At 38.9% G+C, this 27,894-nt stretch overlaps 1 protein-coding gene and 1 long non-coding RNA gene across 2 annotated transcripts; one reads left to right on the top strand and one right to left on the bottom strand.

Annotated features, from left to right (window-relative positions):
* On the top strand, positions 1-27,894 carry HAS2 (hyaluronan synthase 2). The gene is made up of 4 exons (XM_032252768.1): positions 1-568; positions 12,585-13,211; positions 22,802-22,903; positions 24,976-27,894. Exons 2-4 carry the CDS (start codon positions 12,585-12,587, stop codon positions 25,903-25,905), a joined length of 1,659 nt encoding a protein of 552 aa, XP_032108659.1. The 5' UTR covers positions 1-568; the 3' UTR covers positions 25,906-27,894.
* On the bottom strand, positions 209-2,144 carry LOC116533156. The gene is made up of 2 exons (XR_004261117.1): positions 2,018-2,144; positions 209-882 (listed from the first exon to the last, which is right to left on the bottom strand). It is a non-coding gene; the product is annotated as an uncharacterized LOC116533156 (long non-coding RNA).

Below are 27,894 nucleotides of genomic sequence, written 5' to 3'. Positions count from 1 at the left end.
AGACCCCCTTAAGTTGCAGGAGGCAGAAAGGCAACAACGGCGAGAAAGAAGTCAAGACGTCTGGAAAGAATTACCCAGTCCTGGCTTCGAGCAGCCCATTGAACCAGGGACTTGAAACAGCCCCAGCCAAAGACTTTTCTCCCGATTCTGCGCTTCCTGGGTTCTGCTGAGTCTCCCGCAGGCTTTTTTTTTTTTTTTTTTTTTTTAGACGAAAAAGAGATTTTCTGTTATCGGGAGGAGAAGGACTGAGGCGAAAAAAAAAGAAGAAGAAAGAAAGAAAGTTAATTTATTTTTAAAGCATAATTTTTTTAAGAATTAGAAGACCGAAGTGCAACGAAAAAAATAAAGAGAATATTAGTGAAATTACTTTTTAAAGTGGGGGAGAATCAAACATTTAAGACTTCCCTATCCTGTTTAAATGTTGCTTTTAAATTTCTTATTTTTTTTGGCCGGTCGTCTCAAATTCATCTAATCTCTTATTACCTCAATTTTGGAAACTGCCCGCCACCGACCCTCCGGGACCACACAGATAGGCTGAGGACGACTTTATGACCAAGAGCTGAACAAGGTACGTTACACTGGCGCGGTTTGGTGAACGATGAAGGTCCTCAAATAGGCCAGGGGGAAGGAAGAAATTATCCATATAAGTGTTTTGAAATTTTTGGAAAATTTGGAGTTTTAAAAATTTCCAAGACTGAAGATCAGGGAATATTTCAGGTCATTGTCAGGCTTAGCAACAGAGCCCTCTTTTCCCATCTCTGTGGCTCTCGCCAGAAATCCGCTGCTTTTCTGGAGACACAGGTAACCTCTCTGCCTGGGGAAGGAGGCACGTCCCCAGATGGACTTTTCCATTTTGCATCTTCCGGAGCAGCAGAGGGGCTCCTGAGTTAGGAAACAGAATTTCCAATGTGCAAGGAAAATGCATTCTGCACAGCCGCCCCCACCCCTTCCCTTCTTCCCTCCCCGCGCCCCCCCCCCCACCACCCACACACTCTGTGGGGAGAAAAGCTGCAATAGCCCAGCGCGTTTTACTTGTGAGAAACTTGCTGGGAATGCAAAGAGTTAAGCAATTTGGGCTTCCAGCTCCGGCTAGCTGGGACCCTGGAGAAGGAGGGTCCTTCTCTACCTCCTCGCAGCTACCGGCCCCTCTCGGCCACTCCCCCCTTTCCCGGGCCTCCTCTCCTTTACACTTCCCGCACCCCATTAAAGTGTCAGGCTTGTAAGCCTGGGCTCGGCTCGGCTCCGGAAGTCTTACTCGGGCCGGGGTCCCTGATGCAGGCGGTGACACTCGCATCTGGGAACGGAAGGAGGGCGCGCATCCCTCCTCTCCGCGCAGGGCCGGTCCGCCGGCCGCCCGGGGGCAGGGCGTGCTAAGGGACCGCGTGCAGCGCTTCAGCAGCTGCAACGTCCCCAGAGCCAATTCCGACGTGGCACCGCGCACGCCGGCGCTTCTCTCCTCAGCTGCAGCTGGGGACACTGCCCGGTGGCAGATCTGGGGGCGCCGTCTCGAGCGCCCAGCCCGGGAAGGAGGCGAGGGGCCCGCGGGATCTGGGGAGGAGGTGGGAGGGAAGCCAGAGGTTGGGTTTGGATGGATAATCAACACCTTGGGCGGAATTCGTCACGCCTGTTCCCGCCCAGCGTGAGCCAGGGCTCGGAAATGGGTCCCTGTGAACAGGAGGGCGGGTCTGAAAGAAGGGTCTGTGTGAGGGTGAGAGCCGCGAGGCGAGAAAGCCCTTTTCCTCTGGCTATGGAAACGCAGCCGCGGGAGAACGGCGCTGAAAGGATAATTGAGGCTGCAAAGAGGCGCTGGGAGCACAGGGGCGGTGCCTGGGGACGAGCGCTTGCAAGACCCGGGTCCTATTACACAGCCTTGGGTGCCAGTTTCCCCCAGCACCTCTCTCTCCAGCCCCCAAACGTCCGCGCCGAGTGCTTGGACTCAGGGACACCGCGCGCCTCTGGGGTAAACGAGCTAAACGTGTAGAAGCCCCGTCAGCCCCTCCCCTATCCACTTCCTCACCCTTGGGACCGTTGCTGCCTGTTGGATCTCGGGAGCAATTGCCCAGAAACGCTAGGCTGCTCCAACCCACGTGTCTGCGCTGGGATTGCCTTTGACGTCACACCCAGGGGGGAGGTGTGACGCAATAGATACGGAAGCCCTGATTGGCCACAAAGGGCTTCCCCCAAGTGGCGGCCTGATATATATAGTCCGTCAGCTCAATGTTAGAATAAAGCGAAGCAAGTTGGTAGTTGGGCTTTGCTGAAGGAGTGAGGCCACTGCTAAGAGGGAGACAACTCATTGTACATTCCAAGGCTTTGGCTCAGATTTCTCACTGCGGTTAAGGCATATGATAAGCACCTTTGGACTAAATCAGGTTATTATTTTTTAAAAAAACATTATTTTAAGAATAAAGTTTTTAACGGTCAACACATATTTACATTCACGATACTAGGTTTAAAATTAAAATGTGTATTTCTATAGATCTAAGTCCATCGAATTCGTTGTAGATACAATTTTAAGTTTTATGCTTATACGACTATTGAACTGAAAAGAACTTTTAAATTCTAAATTTTTATTTCCTTCCAATGTGTGCAAGTTGATTCATGCATTAAATTAGTTTTCACCACATTTTTCTAGAGCTTAATAAGATCACAGTACAGCTGAGGTACTGGTTTTTGAGCACCCATCACACTCCACCAAAAGTTTCCCTGAGAGTTTGGCGATTCTTTTACATTTTCAATGACAATTTAACACTTCAAAGTACCCATTGTGTTTATATATTATGTCTTGTATGTGTTTGGAGTTCTGAGACAGATAATTCTGATTTCTAAGTGGACATTTGTAGAATAAAATATTGTAACTAGAGTATCATCCCTCCTATTTCTTTTTTTCTTAGCTATCACCTAAGTCGGATAAATAGAAAAATATATTGTAGACATACTGACAAATGGGTATTACCTGAGTTGCTTGTACTGTAGCTGGAGTCAAAAAATTTATCAAAGAAAGTTATGCAGTTTATAAAAATTCAAGGACTTAACAAATCAGTGACTAGCATTAAATTCTAATGTCACTCTCCACAAAGCAAGGATTTAGTCAGCTACCTTCCGGAAAATAGGAATTGTGCAACAAGTGAGTAAGACACTGTTACTAGAAAGTAAGTTAGTTTGGAACCAGTCATTTTTGTTAGGTCTATAGAATATAGCCCCATAGTATTGATTTTTATAAATACTTTCCCACACATGATTTCCTTACCAGGTAAGACGTTTTAATTTTTTTTTTCCTTGAATTTTTAAACACCTGTCACTGGTTCATTTATTTCCTGTTGTTGGCACTGTGGGAAGAGTCCTTTGTCTATGGATCAAGGTAGACATACCCTTTTTCAAAGTTATATTACACAGTTACTTTAAAAGTGTAAGAACAAGCAGTTTGTTACATTGTTAGCTTCCTGGCTCTTGTATGAAATGTGATCCCCGAGTTAAAGTAATGGGAGGACAGAGCATAACCCCTGTGTCTCAAAATGTGATCTGGGTTCTTCTTTTTATCCATGCCAACCTAGGCTGTGTTCCTTTAAGAGGCTGCAGTGACAGAGTTGGTGGCAGCCGGTATGTCAACTGAGCTGGGGGACAGCTACCTGTAGAGAAAACTCATTTCCATCATCCCAACTTGGTGTTTTATCCTTTCCCCTCTAGCAGCAATCGGTGTAGAGTATTATCCTACTGCATATAGCCTTATATTATTTAAGTGTATTTTTCTTACGCCTGTAATCCCAGCACTTTGATCTGCCCAAGGAGGGAAGACCACCTGAGGTCAGGAGTTTGAGACCAGGCTGGCCAACATGGTGAAACCCTGTCTCTACTAAAAATACAAAAATTAGCTGGGTGTGTTAGTAATTATCCCAGCTATTCAGGAGGCTGAGGCAGGAGAATCGCTTGACCTGAGGAGGTAGAGGTTGTATTGTAGTGAGCTGAGATTGCGCCACTGTACTCCAGCCAGGGCAACAGAGCAAGTCTCCTTCTCAAAAAGAAAAAAAATAAAAAGTATATTTTGAATGGTAGTCTTGTGGAGTTCATATATATATTCCTTTTCCTTTCCCACAATCTAGGAGAATGTTACTGATGACAGACAATTAAATATAACAAGGCCACTGTTAAATATTTTCTTATTTAAATAAATTTATCAATGAATGTCTCTTAACTGAATACATCTGAAGATAATTAAATATGTGTTCAAAACATATTTAATGAAATTTTAAAATAATCAGACTGTAAGGCAAAATATGATTAGGCCCCATAAGAATCAGCAGCTATTGTTCGTCACATGTCTAGTATGTTTCAGGCACTCGACTAGATGGTTTACATAAGTATATCTAATCCTAATCTGCAAAGAAACTTTTGTTAATAAAAGAACTTTGCCTCGGAAAAGTTAAGCAATTCACTCAAAGTGAATTAGTAAGGGGTGTGGCTGGAATTTAATCCAAGAATTCTTGAATATAATACCCTTGAACTGAATTAATGCTAATTTATGCTGCAGCTGCACTAGTCAAGTTTTATGGGGGTTCAAATTAAGAAGTCGCATCTGATTGAGAGAGATTAGTAGAGATTTCCTAAGGAGACTTGGCATTTGTGCTACATTTGACTGTGTAGATAGGGTTTTGACCTGTAGAGATAATTCCCGGGAGCCAATGTAGGGTCATGTAAAACTAAGATTCTATGTCAAGTCTTTTGGCAATTATTTTCCCCTACACTGTGAACTAACTTTAGGACGATGAAGTTCAGGAACCAGTAGAGCAGTTGGAAGAATATACATCCTAGAAATAATTGATTCATACGGATGGTGCAAAGGAAAAGAAATCTGAAACCTACAGTTCTGAACCCAGACACCTCTGGGGTGACAAGTCCTGTAAAAGGCTTGTATCCTAACCCTGCAAGCTTGCCTCAAGGGTCTTTGCTAGGATACCTGCAGTGGGACTAGAGAGGAAAAAGGCAGACTTCAAAGCCAGTGAGGAAGAGAAGGTCACAAGGGGAGAAGGGAGGTTGGGAGGGGGAGTCAGGAGGGTTCATGCTTTGTGTTCCAGGGGGTAATGTGCTGTAATGTGAAAACTTTGGGGGAAGATTTCATTTGGGTACTCCTATCTCAGATTTCTACTTAAGGACAGTAGCAGAGGGAATACACATCAGGGATGGGTATCAATGTGAATGAGGTCATGAAAGTCTTATTTTACTTTAACCTAGTGGTTGCCAAACTTTGTTATATAGTTGAATTGCTGGAGGAGATTTAAAAACCTGTGATGACCTGGGCACAGCCCATATCAATGAACTCAAAATGTGGGAGCCACAGATAACAGATAATTTTATGGATTCATGGGCAATTTGGATATATAGCAAAATTTGGGAACCACTACTTTTTAAACTTTGCTCACCATACCTTCCTAATCCACTCTTAACCAGCAGATAGTTACCACCTGAGTATGTCATCTTAGAAACAGATTTCTATGATCCTTGCTAGTGTCACCAGACTAGATTAATGTTTCCAATTCTAATTATTATGCATATAAGGCCTATTGCCCCTTCTGCCACACAACATGAGTTTATGCATAAAGACAGCCTATGTTTTAGAACCAGTTCTACTATTTATTGAATGTGATCTTGGACAATGCCTTCATTAGAAAAGCATTCTTTAAGTGTCTCATCATCTTTTGTGCCTTTGTGTGTTTAAATACTTGGCTAAAAGTTAAAAAGACACTGAACCTAGTCTTCAGTAGATTTTCAAATATAATGATGAAGAGAGGCAAGTGTACGTTACAACTTAAGTTCAAAGATATTACCTGAATTGTCCAGGATACATGACTTATTCATATAACCCTCAAGTGGTTTGTCTGAGCCAGGTTGCTAAAATGAGGCAGAGTGTGGACTTGAATCCATTTCTTCTGATTCCCAGTCCGCCTATTCTTTTCATCATGCCATAGTTATTCTTTGTTTACCCACAAGTAATGGGTTAAATGGAAGGAGAGTCAGGCTAATTAGGTAGTTACTGGCAGGAAACTAACATCACTGAGATCTGATTGTTGATAATTTCTTTTTAAAATATGTACTTACATTTCTTTTTTAAATCTGATCATCTGTTTTATGAGTCAATATGTTTAGCTCCATTTTATAGATGGAGAAACTGAAGATGACAAGTAGTATATAACTTGCTCAAGGTCATCCAGCCACTAAAAGGAAGAGCAAGGATTCTGTCCTAACTCAGTCAGGTTCTAGCAGTCAAATTCTCTGAAATTGATAGTAGATGCAGAGCTGGGATTTGAACACTAGTATAGCTGATTTCAAAATATTTGCTAATCTGATTAATACCAACTAATTTATTCAGTTGCAAAGACAAGACATTCATGAACACAGGCTCACAAGTCATTACAGCCAAAAAAACAAGCATTATATGGATTAATGGACAATAAACACTGTAAAGGTACGAAGGAGTTCAAGTTGATAAAAGTTGATGCCCTAGCTTGACCCCTGAGCTCATAAAATAGCTCAGATTGCAACTCACAATCCCTGTAAATGCCCTTGGGCACCATCTGCCTTTTCTATCTTTGCTTTCCAAAGGTCTTCTAGACCTGGTCTGGGACTCCCCACAACCACTGCCTTGAGACATCTGGATGAAAAATTATGGAGATGGCTTCTTTTAAAAACAAAAATGACTGGGGCCAGGCGTGGTGGCTCATGCCTATAATTCCAGCACTTTGGGAGGCCAAGGCGGGTGAATCACCTGAAGTCAGGAGTTTAAGACCAGCATGACCAACATAGATAAACCCCTTCTTTACTAAAAATACAAAATTAGCTGGGCATGGTGGCACATGCCTGTAATCCCAGCTACTCAGGAGGCTGAGGCAGGGAACTGCTTGAACCTGGGTGGCAGAGGTTGCAGTGAGCAGAGATCACACCATTACACTCCAGCCTAGGCAACAAGAGTGAAACTTGGTCTCAAAATAATAATAATAATAATAATAATAATAATAATAATAACTGCTTGAGGGGTACCCTTAAGGGCTTGGTTGTCTCCAGCACATATTCACTGCCTCTGCAGAAAGACTGGGGTAGGACATGTGTCTATGAGTCTGCATTGACTGCCTGAGTCCAGATGGGCTTATTTCTTTATTGAAAAATGTATTTATTGAGTACCTGCTATTTAACAAGGCCTGGTTTTCATGCAGGGACCAACCAAGTCATTGAACCACACAAGGCCCCACTGCCATAGAGGATGTATGTATATATATATATATATACATGCCACTTGGAAAATCAAGCATGTTAAAGGGAGAGAGCCTGGCAGGGGTGAGGGGAAGGCAGGGTTGGGTCGGGTGGAGGAGTTGCTTTAGAAGGACAGGCAAGCTAAGACCTCCCAGAAGAGGCATCATCAGATCTAATTGTAGGTCTTTCCCACATGCTGACTCAATAAATTTGAATTCATTTCAGCTTCTCCCAGATCCCAAATGGAAGGACCACTTTATGAAAACCAGGATAACTCCATTGAACTCAATTCTCACTGTTGCACTGGAGCAGCGAGAATAGATGTTATTCTCCTTTCATCCAACATTTTGCTCTCAGCTTAATATAAAAAGGTCAAGGGAGAGAAAAGGCTTTGAGGTCCAATGACTCAAAGAGTAACATTGGGGCAACAGCAAGGCTGTATTTCAGCTCCACAGGTGGAAGCAGTGGGAATACTAGTGCCGTTTTTATGGTAACACAGGATTTTGGCTGTTGACATTAGGAGCAGAATTGCTGTTGCATAGATGGAACCAGGCTCTTCCTTTGAAACAACCACTTTTCATGTCTTTTGAGGTTATACCCACATAGAAAATATATGAGCCCAGAAATCTCAGTATCACCTGGCCTTGAGTGAGTGCCAATTCTCCATTTTCTATAACAGTAGAGAAAGAGTTTTCAGGCCTGGTGCAGTGGCTCACGCCAGTAATCCCAACACTTTGGGAGGCTGAGGCAGGCGGATCACCTGAGGTCAGTTCAAGACTGGCCTGGCCAACATGGTGAAACCTCTCTCTACTAAAAATACCAAAAATTACGCAGGCGTGGTGGTGCATGCCTGTAGTCCCAGCTACTTGGGAGACTGAGGCAGGGGAACTGATTGAACCCAGGAAGGGCAGATTGCAGTGAGCTGAAATTATACCACTACATCTAGCGTAGGAACCTCGGTGACAGAACAAGACTCCATCTCAAAAAAAAAAAAAAAAAAAAAGAGGGAAACAATTTTCAAACTTTGCTTCTAATCTCGCCTTATACAATGACATTTTATTAGGCAGAAACAAAAGAATGAGAATTCAAATATATATTTTCATGAGGATTCAAATATATTCAGCAAATTTATTGAGAATAATCATCTGGCATTATGCCACTGTATGGATCCAACTTTTAGTTTTTTGACTATGACAATTAAATGCCCAGAATCTTGGTTTCCTTATTATATGCATAATTATTTATAACATGAGATTAATAATGTGCTTACCACCCAAAGTCATGAAGAGTAAATAAGATTATGCTTAAAAAAAAAATTTGCCCCACTGCCTGAAACCTAATAAATAATGAATAAATGTTAGCTGCCATTATAATGATGATGATGATGATGAATAAAGTTGCCCTCATGCATCAACAAATGTTTACTGAACACCATCTATAACCCAGGCAGTGTTTTATGTCCTCGGGACGCATTAGTGAAAACAGATTATATATCTCCACCTACTTAGTGGAGATATATATTATGATATACATTATAGTATAGCAAGCCATTCTTTAACACTTGGTTTGGCCTAATTCCCTGGAGAATACAAGTTAGTAATTAATAGGCAAAAGTCTCATAGTGGGGAAAAATGTCTGAGTTTTTTATTTTAAATATTTAGAGAGTATAGATTTCTAACCCATCTTTCTATCTAGTAGTTAAGTACTTATAATTTAGGATTGAACTAATTCTATTTTCCAATTTAACTATAAAGTCATATGTCTGACAAGGAGAGTATGCTTATGAAACAGAGTATTTGAATTGGGGATTGTCTCAGACAGTCTAACACATATGGTACCCATCTCTATGCAATTGCCCAGGGGAAATTATAAAAAAACATGTCTTGTGTTTCATTCCCTGAGGTCAATGTTTTTCCTAAGCAAAGCTGGCTCTAAAATGTGCCTTTTACCCTTTGGCCTGTACCGAGATGCTGTATGTGCCATACTAGACAACACGGAGATATCTGGTAGAAATATAAAGGTTCACTCTAGCCACGTTGCTGCAGTTTGCTAGTAACTTTTCCCAGGCTTCAAAAGGACATTCTGTAGAGTCTTATGATGTAAGAGGGCGTTCCCACTTCAGCTGTGGCCAGCAGATGCTATGTCAACACTCTCTATGTCCACGTGTGCTGATAAAAGCAGGGAAAATGTGAATAATGAAAAAGAATGGCAGGCAGTTCTTTTGCTGGCTATGGTGATTTTAAACACAAGCTAAACACACACTTAAGCTTCATCCTGGCAAAGTGTTTTAGTCCCTTTGAGATTTTTCACTCTTGTGAGAATGACTCACGTCTTGGAAATGACAAGTTTCAAGTCTGGTGCTCCCAGTACATTTAGGCATTGGTTAATGTACCATGTGGGAGTTTTCAGCATCCCCTCAGCTGTGTTAATTAATAAGAGATGCTGTACTTGCCTACCTTTCACTGAAAACTCAGCATTTCACCATTCCCCAACAGTCTAAACTTTCCACTTGTGTTATGGTTACACTTATGAGACTCCTACATTGCACGCTGTGGCATCCCATATAGCTGCTAGAAGTGGAACACCAATATGCTTTTTGTTATGTTTGCTTTTTAGCTCCCTAGTTAACTGATCCTTTAAGCTGCAATGCATTCTGGTTTTTAAAAACACTTTCATAAACACTGTTCCATTTTGCTCCTCACTATGGCCCTGTGAGGTCTTTGACAAGTTCTATTATTTCCATTCAACAACGATAAAAAAAAAATGACATCTGCAAACTAGAATCCTGATCTCCAGGGTGCTTTGCATTATTTAAGTTATACTAGTTGAGTACATTAAGCCCCAAATGCATAAAAGACAAACAAACAAAAATCCAGAAATTATTTTGTGCTAACAGAAGAGTCCATGGCAGGTATTTCTGTTTGGTGGGTAGCTTCCTTTCATATGGCAATCCAAGGACCAAGTTCCATCTATCTTGGGGCTCTTCAGTTCCCTAAAACATTGTTGATAAGTGTATCAAGCCTGTGGAGGGACCAGAGAAATGAGAGGAGGTATATTCTCTTTCTAAAAAGACCCTAGTGGAAGTGGCACATCTCAGATTTCCAAAGCCTGGAATGTCTTGGCCACACCAAGTCTATGCTCAGGAAGGAAACGGAACTCAATTGGTAAGAAGCCACACTAAGGTTTCCCAAAAGTACAGTGCAGATGCCCTTAGGATCATCTCAATGTACTATTGTAGAGAATAGCAGGTGACTGTGTGAATGGTGCCTCTTGGAGTTGAGCAACATGGTGGCCATGCAGCTGTTAAGAGCTTAGTGGATACTGTGTGAATACTCAATGTTAAGTTTGCATGTGGATTAGGAAATTATAAATAGCACATCAAGCAAAAGGTTTTGCAAAGGTAATTGCTTAGTCTAAGTTTCTATTTAAAATAAATTTATTTCGCTTTTAAAAATCAGTTGAATTAAGCCGGGCGCGGTGGCTCACGCCTGTAATCCCAGCACTTTGGGAGGCCAAGGCAGGCAGATCACCTAAGGTCAGGAGTTTGAGACCAGCCTGGCCAACATGATGAAACCCCATGTCTACTAAAAATGCAAAAGTTAGCTGGGCATGGTGGTGGGCGTCTGTAATCCCAGGTACTCTGGAGGCTGAGGCAGGAGAATTGTTTGAACCCAGGAGGTGAAGGTTGCAGTGAGCCGAGATTGCACTAATGCACTCCAGCCTGGCCTGCAGAGCGAGACTCCATCTCGGAAAAAAAAAAAAAAAAATCAGTTGAATTAAAGAAAAAGGTTAAGCACTAAATATCTATAAATATGACAAAAGCCCAAAAATGAATGCGAATGACTAAAGAGGAAGATAAAACTCCAGGAGGAAAAATAAAATAAAATTAATGGTTTGCAAAGCACCCATTAATGCTAAGCATTGGAAATGCTTTGGGGAATACAGAAAAATGGATCTTTTGTCCTTGAGTTGTTTAAAACTTTTTTCAGGAGATAGACAAAATTTAGGGATGATAGCAAAATGGACTGTTACTGAGTGGAAATGTGTTTCAGGCCTAATGTGCTTTAGGTTTTTTTTTTTTTTTTTTTTTTTTTTTTGAGATGGAGTCTCGCCCTGTCGCCCAGGCTGGAATGCAGTGGCGAGATTTCGGCTCACCACAACCTCCGCCTCCTGGGTTCAAAAGATTCTCCTGCTTCACCCTCCGAAGTAGCTGAGATTACAAGCGTGCCACCACACCCAACTAATTTTTGTATTTTTAATAGAGACAGAGTTTCCCCATGTTGGCCAGGATGGTCTCGAAATCCTGACCTCATGATCTTTCCGCCTTGGCCTCCCAAAGTGCTGGGATTACAGGCGTGAGCCACTGCACCCGGCCTATGTGCTACAGCTTCTAATAGGCTGGAAACTCACTTGCTGAAATAAATCATGATGTTATTTGTCCTTTAATTTATTCACTATTTCTACAAACATTTATTGTGTTTACTGGGTTCCAGTAAGGTTCATGATGCTTAGGATCTAATCAGCTAGTATTGGTGATGGTGGATGGAAGAGACAGACATTGGAACAAAGGAGTATAATTCAGAATTATGGGGGCTTTGATAGATATCTATGCAGGGTACTTAGGGATGGAAGATTTTTAGTATCAGTGGAGAGTTCACAAATAATCAATTCTAAAATCCCTCATTTAACAGATATTTTAAAAAATAAACAACCACTGAGGCCCAGAGAGGTATGGTGATTCACCCAAGTTCACACAGTTAGTTAATGAGCTAGTACTAGAATCCTGTACTCTGATCTCCAATTTCAGCTGGCTGCATGGAAAGGATGTAAGTTGAGTAATACGCATTGGAGGTGAGATTAAATTACACGTGAGAAATTTAGCAAAATTTCCAGTGGATTTTTTCATTGGCCAATATCAAGGGGTGAGGGGACTATATGGAAGAATGACTACTTTGGGTGTTAGAAACTTTAGGTTCCATGCCTGGCTATGACCACATATATAAACTACAGCCTTAGTTAAGTGATCTAACACATTAAAGCAAAATATGCAGCATTTGATTGATACATTATGGTTTAATACATTATGGTTTAATACATTATGGTATCCTGTACCATTATCTGGTTTGACTCTTGAAATAAGCCTCTGAGATATGCTGGAAGGGCATCCTTATCCCTATTTTGGAGATGAGCAAACTGCAGAAAGTCACCCAATGAGCTAGGTGAGAGACTGAGTGTCAAAACCCCTGAATGCTTCTAGTCCAATGCTCTCTCCAGGATACTAGGTATATAACAAGTGTGGGACAATCACGGTTAACAAAGAATATCATTTGATTATATTACAGATGCATTGTGAGAGGTTTCTATGTATCCTGAGGATCATTGGAACCACACTCTTTGGAGTCTCTCTCCTCCTTGGAATCACAGCTGCTTATATTGTTGGCTACCAGTTTATCCAAACGGATAATTACTATTTCTCTTTTGGACTGTACGGTGCCTTTTTGGCATCACACCTCATCATCCAAAGCCTGTTTGCCTTTTTGGAGCACCGAAAAATGAAAAAATCCCTAGAAACCCCCATAAAGTTGAACAAAACAGTTGCCCTTTGCATCGCTGCCTATCAAGAAGATCCAGACTACTTAAGGAAATGTTTGCAATCTGTGAAAAGGCTAACCTACCCTGGGATTAAAGTTGTCATGGTCATAGATGGGAACTCAGAAGATGACCTCTACATGATGGACATCTTCAGTGAAGTCATGGGCAGAGACAAATCCGCCACTTATATCTGGAAGAACAACTTCCATGAAAAGGGTCCCGGTGAGACGGATGAGTCACATAAAGAAAGCTCACAACACGTAACGCAATTGGTCTTGTCCAACAAAAGTATTTGCATCATGCAAAAATGGGGTGGAAAAAGAGAAGTCATGTACACAGCCTTCAGAGCACTGGGACGAAGTGTGGATTATGTACAGGTAGGTCTCCACATTCCTGCCAGGGCAAACATACATTTAAATAAAGCAGCTTTTGTATCTGTCCAGTCATATGCTATAGCCCATCCTTGTACCTTCTGAACACAGTACTTCTTTCAGTTCATCTGAAAATAGCATGACTGTTGAAAGCACATTTTCAAAAAGAGAAAAAAAAAATCTTGTAAAACTGTTAAGACTATCTATGAAAATGCTTAATTTGTACCATGTTATTGGTTAAAAATCAGGATTATTTTGACAGGAGACTCTTCCTTCCCTTCCCTCCCCCTCTCTTACCTTCTCTGCCCCCTTGGTTCTGCCAAATCAAATCCAACGTCATTTTCCACTCTCTAAAACTCTCCAGCTTTGTAAGAAAATAGTGTCTGCCTGAGCAGAAGGGTCTTGAGAAAATCTGCAGGCTGAAAGGAGGCTATAAAACGTTTTTCACAGAGACTGGGCAAAATGAAGGTGATGAGAACAATTCTGATTTAAAAGAGGGGAAAAAAATTAAAATTGAGAGAAGGAAAAGGAAAACAAAAAATGGGAAAAAAAATCTTAGAGCAAAAGCAATGTTTATTTCACTCTCCAAACAGCATTACCTCACTCACTGCAACTTGACCTTTGAAAGCGTTTGTGATGGTGTTTGCCTGCATGAAAATTAGACAGGCTGTGTCTCCCATTAATTTCCTGATAGCTCACTATAGGGGTTCTCCTCTCCTGGTTCTCATTGAAGCTTCCTTCTTTAGAACATTAGCAGGGTCCTTGTGAGTTTCTATTTTTAATTTTCTGCAGATACTTTATAATAATTAGATTTTGGCCATGATGGTTTTTAGAGGGGAAAAATGTCTCTGGCTTAAGAAAGGCACTGGGACGTTCTTCCTCTCCTCTAGAATTTCCAGTGAAATTCCAGTTTTTAGAAGACCCATCTTATTCTTTAGGGTGCTTTACTGTCACAGAGTCATGCCCAGTAGTTGTCAGGTAGTGAGATAGGAACGGGCATCAGCTATAGAGTAGGTTGACCAAGGTTCTAATCATAGCGATTACTAGCTGGTTGACCATGAGCAAGACCACCCACCTCTCTGAGTCTCAGTTTTCTGGATAGAATAAATTAATGTATTCCAAGTGTTTAGCAAAAGTTATTTATGATGTTATCATTGATATAAGCAAAGCTTTTTCTATTAATATTATTTATTATGTTATCATTTAGTCCTTACTCAAATTATAGTACCTGTCAATTGTCACCAAATGATTAATTTCAGTTGATGTCTGAAGAGTTAAGAGGCATTTCTTCATTATATTAATCTGCATGTTAATCTCCCTTCTAGACATTGGGAGCATTTCTCTGTCAAGCTTCTCCTAATTTCTCCAAGGTAAAACTTTCAAGTTAAGGTAGTTTCAGTCATCTTCAGACGTTCAGTATTGACACAGTACAACTATGGGCCTAGATGAGAGGATAATAGGCTATTTTTAAAGGGAAAGGATGACTGAGAACTTACAGAAGAGATCAAAAATGAAGTTCTGGGCTTTAAATGAGAAAACATCTGTTTTGATAGTTTGTCTTTATTTTTAGTTAAAACAATTGCTACATTTGGCATTTCTAATCAAGGCCTCATTGTGTGGATATTTTTCTTCCTTTTCTTTAAACTTGCTCCTCTGAAACCCATTTCTTCCATCATTTTTGTTTTGAATTTTGTTTGTATCCTTGACAACTTTATGCTATGCCTGTCCAGGAAAAAAATAATACAAAATATGAAATATTAGAGTAGGCCTCCTGCTAGAGACCTAATCAGGCTTGAGAACTTTTCTTTCTCCAGGCTGAAATAGGGGAGACCTCCAGATATACTGACCCGACCAGCTGCCCTTAACTAAGTCCTGATGCCTCCAGGGAGTGTCAGCCAGGTCCAAGCACTCACACAGAGATACAAATCTCTCAGCATTCTGAAACTGGTAATTCCATCCTTCCATCCCTCAGTAAATTTCCCGATATTTAACCATGGCTGACCTATAAAAATGGCAATTTTCTAAGGTTCAGTATAAACATTAAACACTCCCATCTTCTATTCTGATTGACCCAGGGTTTGAGAATTGCAAAGCAGAAACCACAGAAAGAGAAGAAGGGAAGAAGGATTTGAGGATGTTGGCTGCTAAGCATTACAAGTGATGGAACTTGGAGTGCAGGCTGGTTAGGGAAAGAAGGAAGCAAATTTCAGGTGGTAATACACAAGAGAAAATGGGGGATGGAAAGAAATTGACCATCTGCTCACAAACTTGTTGGAGAATTCTGCTTAACTGTGGAGAGAGGTGGCTAAAAGGATGGGTTTCCAATTGCAGCTGAATCCTTGGCACTCTTCAGCACTCTTTTTACTTGGTCTTGAATAGATGCCTTGCTTACTGCACTTATAACCTATTATTTCATACCTTCGCTCTCCCAAAACCCTTTCCAAACTCGTCTCTTCTTAACTATTAACAGATGACCTTGCCTCCTATTAAAGAAAAAGTCAGAAGCACTGATTCTTAATGCTGTCAAGATCATCTTTACTCTCTTCTTACACTGTTTCAAGAGTATCCAACCTTACTTCTTATCCAGGGTTCTCCTTTTGATCTATGCTCCTGAGACCACTGGGCCTGCTTCCTCTTGTCTCCTTGGGAACAAAGCTTTATTAGTTACCAGCTCTAACTCTGTCTGTCTCAGCTTTCATCTCTAGACTTCTCTGCTGACTGCTGTCTTGGCCTTGTAGCTGTTCAAATAATTAATGCCGACATTGAACAGTGAGGAGGTCACTAGTCAAGGAGAAAGCCAGTGTGGTAGCAAATTTATCTGATGATGCTGGTGGGTGCTTTCAGAGGTAAAGAATATAGAAAACAGAAGGGAAAAAATAAAATGAGAAAAGAAGTTAAAGAGGGCCAGTGTGGTGGCTCATGCCTGTAATTCCAGTGCTTCAAGAGGCTAAGGTGGGAGGATTGCTTGAGCCTAGGAGTTCAAGACCAGCCTGGGCAACATAGGGAGACCTCATCTCTCTAAAAAAAATAATAAATTAGCTGGACTTAGTGGTGCACATCTCTTGTCCCAGCTATTTGGGAGGCTGAGGTGGAAGGATTGCTAGAGCCCAGGAGGTCAAGGCTGCACTGAGCCGTGATCACATCAACCTGTAACAGAGCAAGACCCTGTCTCAAGAAAAAAGAAAAAAAAAGTTGAAGGGAATGAAATTTTGCATTTTGTATTTTTTTTTTTAAAAAAAGGAGAATGAGAAAGATTTTTAAAATTCAGAATCAGAATTTTTCTAGAGAAACTTTGTTTTCAAAAAAAGGATAGATTCTGACCTGTTCTGAATATGGTTTAATGTTGGGCAAAAGTCTTGTGTACCTCTTTGAAATACTGTTTATGTTGGCTTTTTTATTTACAGAAGTAGCACATGCTTATTGCAGCATGTTTTAAAAGTATTAAAAACACACAATGAGCAAAATTAAAATTATTTTAAACAAATACCCAACTGATTGATGAACACTTTCCAGTGTATATTTTTCTATTTTTCCCTTGTTTTTAGAACACTTTGGGATTATGTTAAATTTTTTATCTTTTTTTTACATAATGTTATCATAAAACAAAATATATTTTGATGTTTTGATTATGTAATTGCTTTATTCCTATCTCTTATTGAACATAATTCATTCTACTAAGGAAGGCTTGTACATTCCTAATTCCTTTTAAGAAGAATTACAAAGAAGTACCAAACTGCTTGGGTGTCTGTAATGTAAAAGCTTTCTGTTGGCTGGATTTGAAATCCTGTACCATAAACCAAATCACTACAAGAGAAGAACATCCTCCCATCCCTCATTCCTTTCACAAAAGAAAGACCATGTTTTCTTTGAGGAATTTTTTTTTCTGAAATGGTTTTAAACATTAATTTCAAAAAGGTTTTGTAGCTCTAAAATGTTTAGATTTTATGATTTTGTATTTGCTGCTTAATTCAAGGCTGTTTAACTTAACTATATGTTTACATGTAAATTCCATTCATCTAGAATTCATATAAATAGAAAATCAAGATTAAAAAAATAAAGTTATACAATCTTGATAAAGTCTTAGAAGTTTGTTGTAGCATAATTAATGAACATGCACTAGAGCTTTGGTTTTTTGTTTTTTTTTTTTTTTTGGCTGTAGGAGAAATTTTAAATTGTGTGCAATATTCCATTTTTATAAAGTCATCTTCTGTCCTACTGTTTTGTTTCCCCCATATCTCACATGTATGTGGCCCACTTTTTAGTATATATGAGTTCCATTTGTTGAGCATTTACTGTAAGCTAGCCATTATTAAGAACTTTATATACATTATCTTATTAACTAACCATTACAACAAACTTATGAGGTAGATATGATTATCCATATTTTTCGCCTACAGAATGGAAGCTTAGTAGGTAAGGAGTCTACAGTGAGGTCCAAGTTTACATACTGGTTAATGGTGGATTGGGACCCAGATCGATTTGATTCCCAGGCCTTATATAGTGCTTTTTTGTTTTTGTTTCAGTAGTGTGTTTACTCTGGGGTTGTACTGGTAGGAGTTCAGGGGGAATGGTACCATCTTGTATTTACTAAGTAAGTAATTGTGGGATTTTTTGTTCTTGACATTACCCCTTTTTGCTAGAGAAATTGGGCTGGTAGGGGTAATGCAGAATTTCTATTTACTTTCGGGTTAAGTTGTGGCAGGAACCAGTAACAAATTCCACACATTCTACAGATAGTCTCATTGGGTCAAGGTTAAGATGAAAGGTGAAGGTTAAGATGAAGGGTTAAGCCTTACAAGCAGGAAAAAGGTGAAGCCAGTAGCAAAAGAAAGAGTTTTGATTTATTTTCAACCTGTTTCCTCATTGAAGGCAGCCAGAGTAATTAATATTTCTCTCTTGCTGTTAGCTGTCAATGCCCTTCGAAGTGGTATGGGAGGAAGTGAGGAGATCCTCCATCAGTCTGAAAACAAAAGACATTAAAAATAAAACATGGAGATCTGGCATTTTAGACTTGGGTCTTAGAATTTAGAAGGCACCTGGTGGAATAGATAACAGTATTTCTACAAAAGATTTTTATTTAGATTGTTGTGAGATAAATTAAGATCAGTGAGATAAATTAGAGGAATGCTACAGATGCTTCCAGATAAATTTGAGTTTGTTCATTGATAAGAGATTCTCTATATGTAATCAATTCCTATGTTCCTATTAGTGATTGTTGCTACTGAGCCATCTATTTGTGATAATAATCGGCATAATCCTTTAGGTGCGGGTTTACTTACAGAGTATAACATATTAAAGACTATAACCTTATACTAATGGAATACTTCTTTATAGTCGTTTGTAATTCACAAGGTGCTTTTATTTGTAATGTCTCACAAGTGTGCCATGATTTGTGGCAAATGGCTTGTTCAAGGTCAGAGAAGTAGTAAGGTACAGAACTTCAGACTTTAAGGCTTCTTGATTTCATGGGTACTTGCTCATATAATAGGCAAAATCTTGGCTGAAGAAAATCTAATTTATTAATATCCTACCCTTTAGGCTCTTCATAACACAGGGAGATAGAGACAGCTTTTACAAAATCTACCAAATTAAAATTGGGCTTCAAGCATATTTAATCTCAACTTTACAGTTATTTTTAAGAAAGCAGAACCTTCCCCTTGTAACCAGTTATTTTAAACCCAGGGTTGGCAAACTTTGCTTATAAAAGGCTAAATAGTAAATATTAGGCTTTGCAGGCTATATGATCTCTGCCGTAACTACTCAATTTTGCTGTTGCAGTGTGAAAAGCAGCCATAAATAGTAAGTAAATGAGCAAGCACGACTGGATTCCAACAAAACCTTATTTATGAACACTAAAATTTTAATTTTATGTGATTTCCATGTGTCACAAAATATTCTTCTTTTGATTGTTTTTCAACTATTGAATAACGTAAAACCATTCTTAGCCCATGAGCCATATCAAAACAGGTGGCAGGCTAGACTTGACCAGTAAGCCTTGGCTCATCAATTCTTATTTTAGACAGGGAGGAAATGGAGGGAATTAACTGTTGGCTGGAGTAGCGAGGCAGAAAGAGTGATGGTCTTGTACAATTTAGTTGATGATTTTGTGGTTACAACTGAGGTGGCTGGTTCTTCTAAATAATGTCTTCTTGTCTTGACATGTTTCATTTACTCAAAAATTGGTGACTTTCTTCATTTCCATATCTCCTAGTGAGAAGTCTTATAACTAGTGATCATGTGGTTTCAACAAATTACAGTGATACATTTAGTGTGGCCAAAAAGATGTATCAGTTTGTTCTGTTTCCTGTGTGCAAATCCTGTCCTGTAGCTTTTCCTTCTATGAGTGTCAGTTCTCCTTGAACTGGTGGATGTCTCTCACAGATTCTATTCCAGAGCTAAATAGCTGACATTCATGAAATTACATACTTGTTATCAATTAATGAGGAGATGGCTAGAAAGCCTGTTCTTGCTGGATGGATTTTAAGAAGGGATAAAGTTATGCTCTTTACAACCTGCTGAGTAAATTCCCTTGTGTCCATGAATATACATGCTTTCACAGACTGTCAAAGACCATGGCTTTCTAGCTGGCATTCTGTCACCAAACAACATCCAGAAGTTGAAAAATTTTAAAGCTCTTAAATCCCACGATAACAAACCCTTTCCCAAGAGATTTCTGAGCTTTCCTTTCTGATACAGCTAAATTCACCATGTGAACAATCTCTCTCAGAGAACTTCTGGCATTTTGCTATTGGAAATTGGGAGGGGCAGGGACAAATTTAAATATGCAGAACCTCATAAATTTGGTTCCAGTGTGGTCATTTCAAAGAGGCAGTTCCCCTGGCTGGCTCCTGCTCACAAGCAGGCGGAGTTATTTGAACATTAACTCTGGATTGCCCACTTCCTGTTGTTTTTAGCCTTATTTTAGCTTTCTGGTTTTACCTTTTCCAGCTTAAGTCAACAGAGGTGGGTGTGGTCATAAACTCAGGATGCTGGATGCTAAAGATGAGTTAGACTTCCACCTTCATCTTTTTCTAGCCTCATGACAGACCTTCTGCCCGCCCAGTTCATAGCCACATACAAACCAGTGATTGACAGGGCATGGGAGAGACAAAACATGGCTTGCAGGGGAAGTCATCTAGGTTCCGGAGGCTTGGGATACTTGGATACAAACCCAAGTGTCAGTAAAATCCTGTTTTTTTTTACAATGAAAAACGAATGCCTAGCTTCTGCCTTTTTTTTTTTTTTCTTAAAATAAGTGAGACTATGCTGAACTAAATGGAATAACAAAAAGACAAACAATGTGGTTTCATTTAGAAAATGAGTGCTTCTAAATAAGTAGAATAAAGTTTTATAAATTCAGAAGTTAACCCAAAATTTGCTATAATTAAATCTAGAAGGGTGATAGGTTCACTTTCTGATGCCCTGTATACTCTACATGGTATAATTTCCAATAATTCATTTAAATTGCTATTTTCACCAGCATTCTTTATTAACATGAAACCTTTTCAGGAAAAAAAAAAAAAGCTATTAGCAAAATCGAGGAAGATACTTTTATTTTTTATTTTATTTTATTTTTTGAAGTGGGAGTCTCACTGTGTTGCCCAGGCTAGTCTCAAACTCCTGGGCTCAAAGAAGCCTCCTGCCTTGGCTTCCCAAAGTGCTGAGATTACGGATGTTAGCCACAGCACCTAGGCTAGATGCTTTTAAAAATGTTTGGATTCCTTAGTTACTAATGTGAGGGACTCATGGTACAGGTAGCTAAAGTCCCTTTTAATTCTGAGACTTTATGCTTCTACTAATTAGTTAATTTTTTAAAAAATTCAAAACCAGTATATCAAATACTATTTATTTTCTGTGAGACAGGGTCTCACTTTGTCACTCAGGCTGAAATACTATTTTTATAGAGTGGTTTGCTGAACTGTTAAATAATTTCTTTTGATAATTAAAAAAAATGCTAAATCTTGATTCAGTCCAACCAGTACAGTCAGACTTGATGGCAGAATAATGAGATAATCAATACTCAATCTCTGCCAGTCATGCCATTCATTGTCTGAATGGGGATGTCAAGCTGATTAATCACATGACAATTCTGATCAATTTATATTTGTTAGGACTTTGCTGCATTCAGCAGAAAATAATATGTCCAGTTAGTAAATGTTGCAGGGATAAGGAGATGGGAATTTTTTTTCCCTCCTTTTTTTCTACTTCTGATTTTCTCTCATCATATGGAGAAAGCTGCATCATCAGGTATAAGCCATCCAGCCTTTTCCAGCTATCTCACTCCTTTCCCAAGAGAAAAGGAATGTCTTCGTCTTATTATTGAGTATGGAAGGAATAAGGGGAAGCCCAGTTCTTTTTCCCTGGCTTCTGGCAGTGGGCAAACCCCAGGAACAAGTATCAGCTGTACCTTTTGAAGGGACATAAACTATCTTCAGGAAGCTAGTCCCACTTAGAGTCTCTTTGGGACTGAGGGTGAAGTCTCTGGAACTGAGTAAAGTCTCCACAACTGAGTAATTCTGAGAAATGGAATTAGGAAGCCCACTTTTCCACATATAAAGCTCCATTCTCCATATCAGCTTTGTAAGTATAAAAGTAATAGTTTGGTTTTGTATTTGCTTTATTATTCTTCTGTTTAATTTTTCAATTGATTTGGAAATCAGGCTGGAAAGAGAAGCAAGTAGGTAGCCCTTTGCTCTTGAGCCTCCAATAGAAGTGTCTATTAGGAATACACAGTTATAAACTAATTCCAACAATTTTTTTGAAGTGATTGGTCTGGTTTCAGACTTGCTTTTTTTTTGCCTTATAGAAAGATTGTGTTTAACAACAACAATGGGCATTTCTAGAATAGTTTAAAAACAACAATGGGCCCCTCTACTTTTAAATTCAGAGGGCTAGAGGAACACTTAATAGTTTAGAATAAAAAGGTGTTGAAGGTCCTCCAAATCCCCTTCCTGATACAATGTCATTTGCTCAGCCCAGATCACATGGACTTTAGAACTATACAATCTTTAGAACTATACTATTGCTTTAGAACTATACAATCATATGTAGGAGAACTGCTCTCCTGTTATTTATTTACTATATTAAAATGAAAGGTAAAATCCTTATTAACTATATCTCCCTTTCAATAATGTCATAAAATTTTCTTATCATTCAGACCTGAAAGACAAAAAAGCCTAAAAGCCTTATTGAAGTTAACTGGAATTTTTTTTTTTTTTTTCTTAAACACACCTCTAGGGGGAACAGCCATTACAGTTTGCCAGGACCGGGGGGTTACCTGGGATGTGAGAATTTCATTGACAAAATTGGGAGCATCTATGGCAAACTGGGACAAGTTGATCACCCTACAAGTCATACTTGACACATCACTTCAGCTGTTCTACCCAGCAATGTCATTAACTTAAATATTGAGTTTGCTGAAAAACAGGCTTTTTGTATTGGCCATGATATAACAAGCCCTCTGTTATCGCCATGATACTTGCTTACTGAGGCCTTGTGGCAGTAAGATGAGGACACAGTATGTATGCCCAATTTTGACTAGAGGGAATGTATTTATAGTTCTTCCTTTGACCTAGTTTTCACATTCTTCTTTTCAGGTTTGTGATTCAGATACTATGCTTGACCCAGCCTCATCTGTGGAAATGGTAAAAGTTTTAGAAGAAGATCCCATGGTTGGAGGTGTTGGGGGAGATGTCCAGGTACATGGCTTCATTTTTTCTTTTTCTTTTTTTGCACAAAACACTTTTAAGAGCACTGTTACTCATTGAATCATTGAACATATATTTATTACACACCAACTCTGTGCCAGGTACTATTCCTGGTGTTTGAGACACATTAAAATGTGCCTTGGATCTGCTTCACTGCCTCTTTTCCTATGGAAACTGAAATAATTTAGAATTGTCTTGCATAGTCCTGGGGTATAACCCATTTCTGCAGCAGCTAATAAGTTATATGCAACTTAAAATAAATACGTAATGATTGCCACCATATATCTTTGGGCCATAACTTAATATTTCATGTTCTGCTAAAAATTATTTAGTTACAAGGATTAAGAAATAGAAGTATGATCCAGGTGCAGTGCTCATGCCTGTAATCCTAGCACTTTGGGAGGCTGAGGCGAGTGGATCACCTGAGGTTAGGAGTTTGAGACCAGCCTGACCAATATGGTGAAACTCCATCTCTACCAAAAATACAAAAGTTAGCTGGGCGTGGTGGGGTGTGCTTGTAATCCCAGCCACTTGGGAGGCTGAGACAGGAGAATTTATTAAACCTGGGAGGCAGAGGTTGCAATGAGCTGAGATCGTGCCACTGCACTTCAGCCTGGGCTACAGAGTAACACTTGGTCTCAAAAAAAAAAAAAAGAAAAGAAATAGAAGTATGGTAAGAAATTGACATATATCTTGTACCTATATACTTAAAGGATGATCAGTATGTGGTTGATTAAAAAAAATCTGAGTCAAAAACAAAGGAAGCAAAAAAAGATAGTGACTCAAATTTATACTAGTGAGAAAGGCAAAGAATGGATAAGTGGTTTTCCAATATTGTCCATCATGTGTTATTGATGAAGAAACAGTTAATGAAACAAATATTAATGGAGGTAATTTGATGTTTGTGGGATGGAAAAATGAATATGTGAAGATTAAAATAAGATTCCCTTGCAAATATGAGGTTAGATTTTAGTAAAAGGTAAGATAGGACATGGAAAATAGACTACAAAATTTGGATATTATCCTGCTGTATAACCCATTTTATATATGTTGGTTGATAGTAAAGGCAAATAAATTACATTAGAAGGGACAAAGAAATAGCCTGGTGATTTTTTTCTTTTAAAGAAATCTTGCGAAATCCAGATGAAAACTGAACAAAATTGAGACAGATAAGAGAATTTAGAAATATTGCCAAGAAAAGTTGATAATTTTCTATAGCCTGTATATAAAGCATTATTTCATGATTCAAATTTTGCAGGAAAGCCATGGGAAACTCTCCTATCACTGGCATTGCAAAAGCTTGGATAACGGAGAGGAAAATTAACAGCCAAGGATAGGATCAATTTGAAATCAACCAGCGCACAGGAGAGATGGGACCTAAAACATTCAAATCTTAGATGTTATGAAAGAGTGCCTGGGAAAAGAGTTTAGGGATTGAGAACTAAAGCCTTGAAAAAACCTCAATATGGCTAGGTGCAGTGGCTCACGCCTGCAATTCTAGCACTTTGGGAGGCTGATGTGGGCAGATGACCTGAGGTCAGGAGCAAGACGAGCCTGCTCAACATGACAAAACCCTGTCTCTACTAAAAATACAAAAATTAGTCGAGCGTGGTGGCGCACACCTGTAGTCCCAGCTACTCGGGAGGCTGAGGCAGGAAAAAAACTGCTTGAACCCGAAAGGCAGAGGTTGTAGTGAGCTAAGATGGTGCCACTGCACTCCAGCCTGGGTGACAGAGTGAGACTCCATCTCTAAATAAATAAATATCATCTCAGTATGATAACACAACAAACAGAATTAGAAAAGCAAAAAGAGGATAGAGAATGATGAAGTAGAAAAAAATATTCACCATCAAAGAATCACAACACATGCATACAACTAAACAAATTAGTAACAGCATCAGAGAATCAGAGAAAATATAAAATAACCATGCCAAAAAGAGGAAGGAAGCCAATAGGAGGATCAAATAACAAATCTTACTTCAGGTAGTAACCTTAGGATAGAGCAAGTTTTGCTGGAATTTTTAGCTAAAGCTTACCTTTTTCTTATGTTTTTCTTCTTGCAGATTTTAAACAAGTATGATTCCTGGATTTCATTCCTCAGCAGTGTGAGATACTGGATGGCCTTTAATATAGAAAGGGCCTGTCAGTCTTATTTTGGGTGTGTCCAGTGCATTAGTGGACCTCTGGGAATGTACAGAAACTCCTTGTTGCATGAGTTTGTGGAAGATTGGTATAATCAAGAATTTATGGGCAACCAATGTAGCTTTGGTGATGACAGGCATCTAACGAACCGGGTGCTGAGCCTGGGCTATGCAACAAAATACACAGCTCGATCTAAGTGCCTTACTGAAACACCTATAGAATATCTCAGATGGTTAAACCAGCAGACCCGTTGGAGCAAGTCCTACTTCCGAGAATGGCTGTACAATGCAATGTGGTTTCACAAACATCACTTGTGGATGACCTACGAAGCAATTATCACTGGATTCTTTCCTTTCTTTCTCATCGCCACAGTAATCCAGCTCTTCTACCGGGGTAAAATTTGGAACATCCTCCTCTTCTTGTTAACTGTCCAGCTAGTAGGTCTCATAAAATCATCTTTTGCCAGCTGCCTTAGAGGAAATATCGTCATGGTCTTCATGTCTCTTTACTCAGTGTTATACATGTCGAGTTTACTTCCCGCCAAGATGTTTGCAATTGCAACAATAAACAAAGCTGGGTGGGGCACATCAGGAAGGAAAACCATTGTTGTTAATTTCATAGGACTCATTCCAGTATCAGTTTGGTTTACAATCCTCCTGGGTGGTGTGATTTTCACCATTTATAAGGAATCTAAAAGGCCATTTTCAGAATCCAAACAGACAGTTCTAATTGTTGGAACGTTGCTCTATGCATGCTATTGGGTCATGCTTTTGACGCTGTATGTAGTTCTTATCAATAAGTGTGGCAGGCGGAAGAAGGGACAACAGTATGACATGGTGCTTGATGTATGATCTTCCATGGTTTGACGTTTGCAGTCACACACAACACCTTAGTTCCTTTAGGGGCTGTACAGTATTGTGGCATCAGATAGTGCCACCAAAGGAGACATATCACTGCTGCTGGGACTTGAACAAAGACATTTATGTGGGTTTATTTTCATTCTGCCAAAGTAAAACAATACATCAACAGGAAGAAACTCAGATTTAACCTGTTATTTCTATGAAAATGGGATGAATTCTTTGTTTATGCACTTTTTCCTTACTGTGCATCCGCCTGAAAGTGTTTTGCCCTATATACCTCACTAGCCATGCTTTATGTGGGTTATCATGGAAGAAAAGGATTTTGGAAACTCAAGGAAACGTTCTTTCAACCTATACAACCTAACTTATGGACTGTTTTGATAGATAATTTTTTTTAGGAAGGATTTTCTTTTTAACTTTACCAAATAAAATGCCAAAGGAAGTTTTAAAGGCCGTTGGCTGTGCTCTATTTTGATATAATTGTACTGTGTTTTTAAATTCTGTATGCCAATCTTAAAGACAAATTTTGCATATTCTATATTTTACTTCTCTGCGAAAATAAACCTGTTCTTCCTTTTTTAAATAAAATAAGTTCTTAAAAAATTATACTTAAAAAATCCTGCCCAAAATGTGAAGTTTGGTTGACTGATGTTCATGATAGAAAGAATAAAATGTTTCTCTCTCTCTACCTTTTAAAATTGAATAGTTTATTTCTGTGAAAAAAAGTATTTAAACTTTCAATATTTTAACTTTTGTTTTTATTTCTTTTAGAAAAGGCCAATATACCTGTCATACTTTAGAAATAAAAATACATACTTTTGTGTGTACAAAAAAAAAAATCATTGAAAATCAAGGCCAAAGGTAGTGCAATTTTTTCATAAGATTTTTTTAAAAAGGGAATGATAGTCTTTGAAAGAAAACAGTAGGCATCCATCACTGGACAAAACATGAATATCAAAGAGGAATATTTTTTGGAGATTCTGACAGTGTTTTCCCAGACCAAGTAAAGTGGAAAGTGGAGAAATTATCTGTATAATTTGGACACGTACAATGCAGTTTATCAAAGGTTTTGTTCTGTGGCCTGAATTTACTGGATCCTACTTATACATTGAACACGCTTTGCCTGTCTTTTTTTATTTTTTCAACTTGCCAGTTCACTTTACATGTTTGTATGATGTTTACATGGGTGAGTTGGATAAATTATAAATATAAAACATATAAATTCAAAATTGGCAGATGTCAGCACCAAACATCTATCCTCTTTTACTTTCAAATGAGGACTTTTGTTTTTCTCAATTATACAGATCATTGCTTCCTATTTCCTGTTCTGGGCCTCTATAAAAATGTCTACACAGTAGAAGTGATATCAAGGTTTAATAAGTATATCAATAATTGGCACATATAAAAATTGTTGAACCAAATACTCTCAACTTGGCTAATGTAGTTACTACAGGATCTCCATTATCCAGTTTTAATTTTTACACGATTGACCTTGCCTTGTAGCTGGTGCTGTGTAGACATGTGTTGAAAACACAATCATTGGAATATATGAATAATTGAATAAACAGTATTATGGTGAGGCAGAGACACATGGAGAATTGTTAAACGATGGGTTTCCTGCCTTTCTGCCTCTTTTTTATGCAGTCATCTATGTTACATCTATCCTGCCTAAGAAAAAGCTGCACATTCTATCTTCAGAGTACAAAAAGGTACACATTCTGAAACTCAAGACTCTCACTGATTTGGGAGCTTGTGGGAAACAAATACACCATGCCAATAAATGAAACTAAAACTTGAGTTTGCCTTTTTAACTATTTATGTTCTAAGTTAAGCTTTGATAACATTCAAATGTCAAATTCTCTCATTCTTATAAAAAGTTGAATTAATTGCCTGTATTTATTTTAGCAATTATTCAATGTATTTCCAGTATAGGATGTATAGTATAATTAATTTTTTGTAAATAAAATATTTTTGATAAGA

This window comes from Sapajus apella, unplaced genomic scaffold (assembly GCF_009761245.1).
Source record: "Sapajus apella isolate SASKATOON/1434 unplaced genomic scaffold, GSC_monkey_1.0 scaffold3, whole genome shotgun sequence".
Lineage (NCBI taxonomy): Eukaryota > Metazoa > Chordata > Mammalia > Primates > Cebidae > Sapajus > Sapajus apella.
The sequence above is the reverse complement of the archived record's forward strand: the minus strand, read 5'-3'. Positions and strand labels throughout refer to the sequence as shown.

Excerpts from the sequence above, each read along its gene's own strand:
- HAS2 (XM_032252768.1), top strand. The coding sequence starts at position 12,585 with ATGCATTGTGAGAGGTTTCTATGTATCCTGAGGATCATTGGAACCACA. Across the intron at positions 13,212-22,801 it reads GAAGTGTGGATTATGTACAG|GTTTGTGATTCAGATACTAT; the intron begins GTAGGTCTCCAC and ends TCTTCTTTTCAG. Across the intron at positions 22,904-24,975 it reads GTGTTGGGGGAGATGTCCAG|ATTTTAAACAAGTATGATTC; the intron begins GTACATGGCTTC and ends TTCTTCTTGCAG.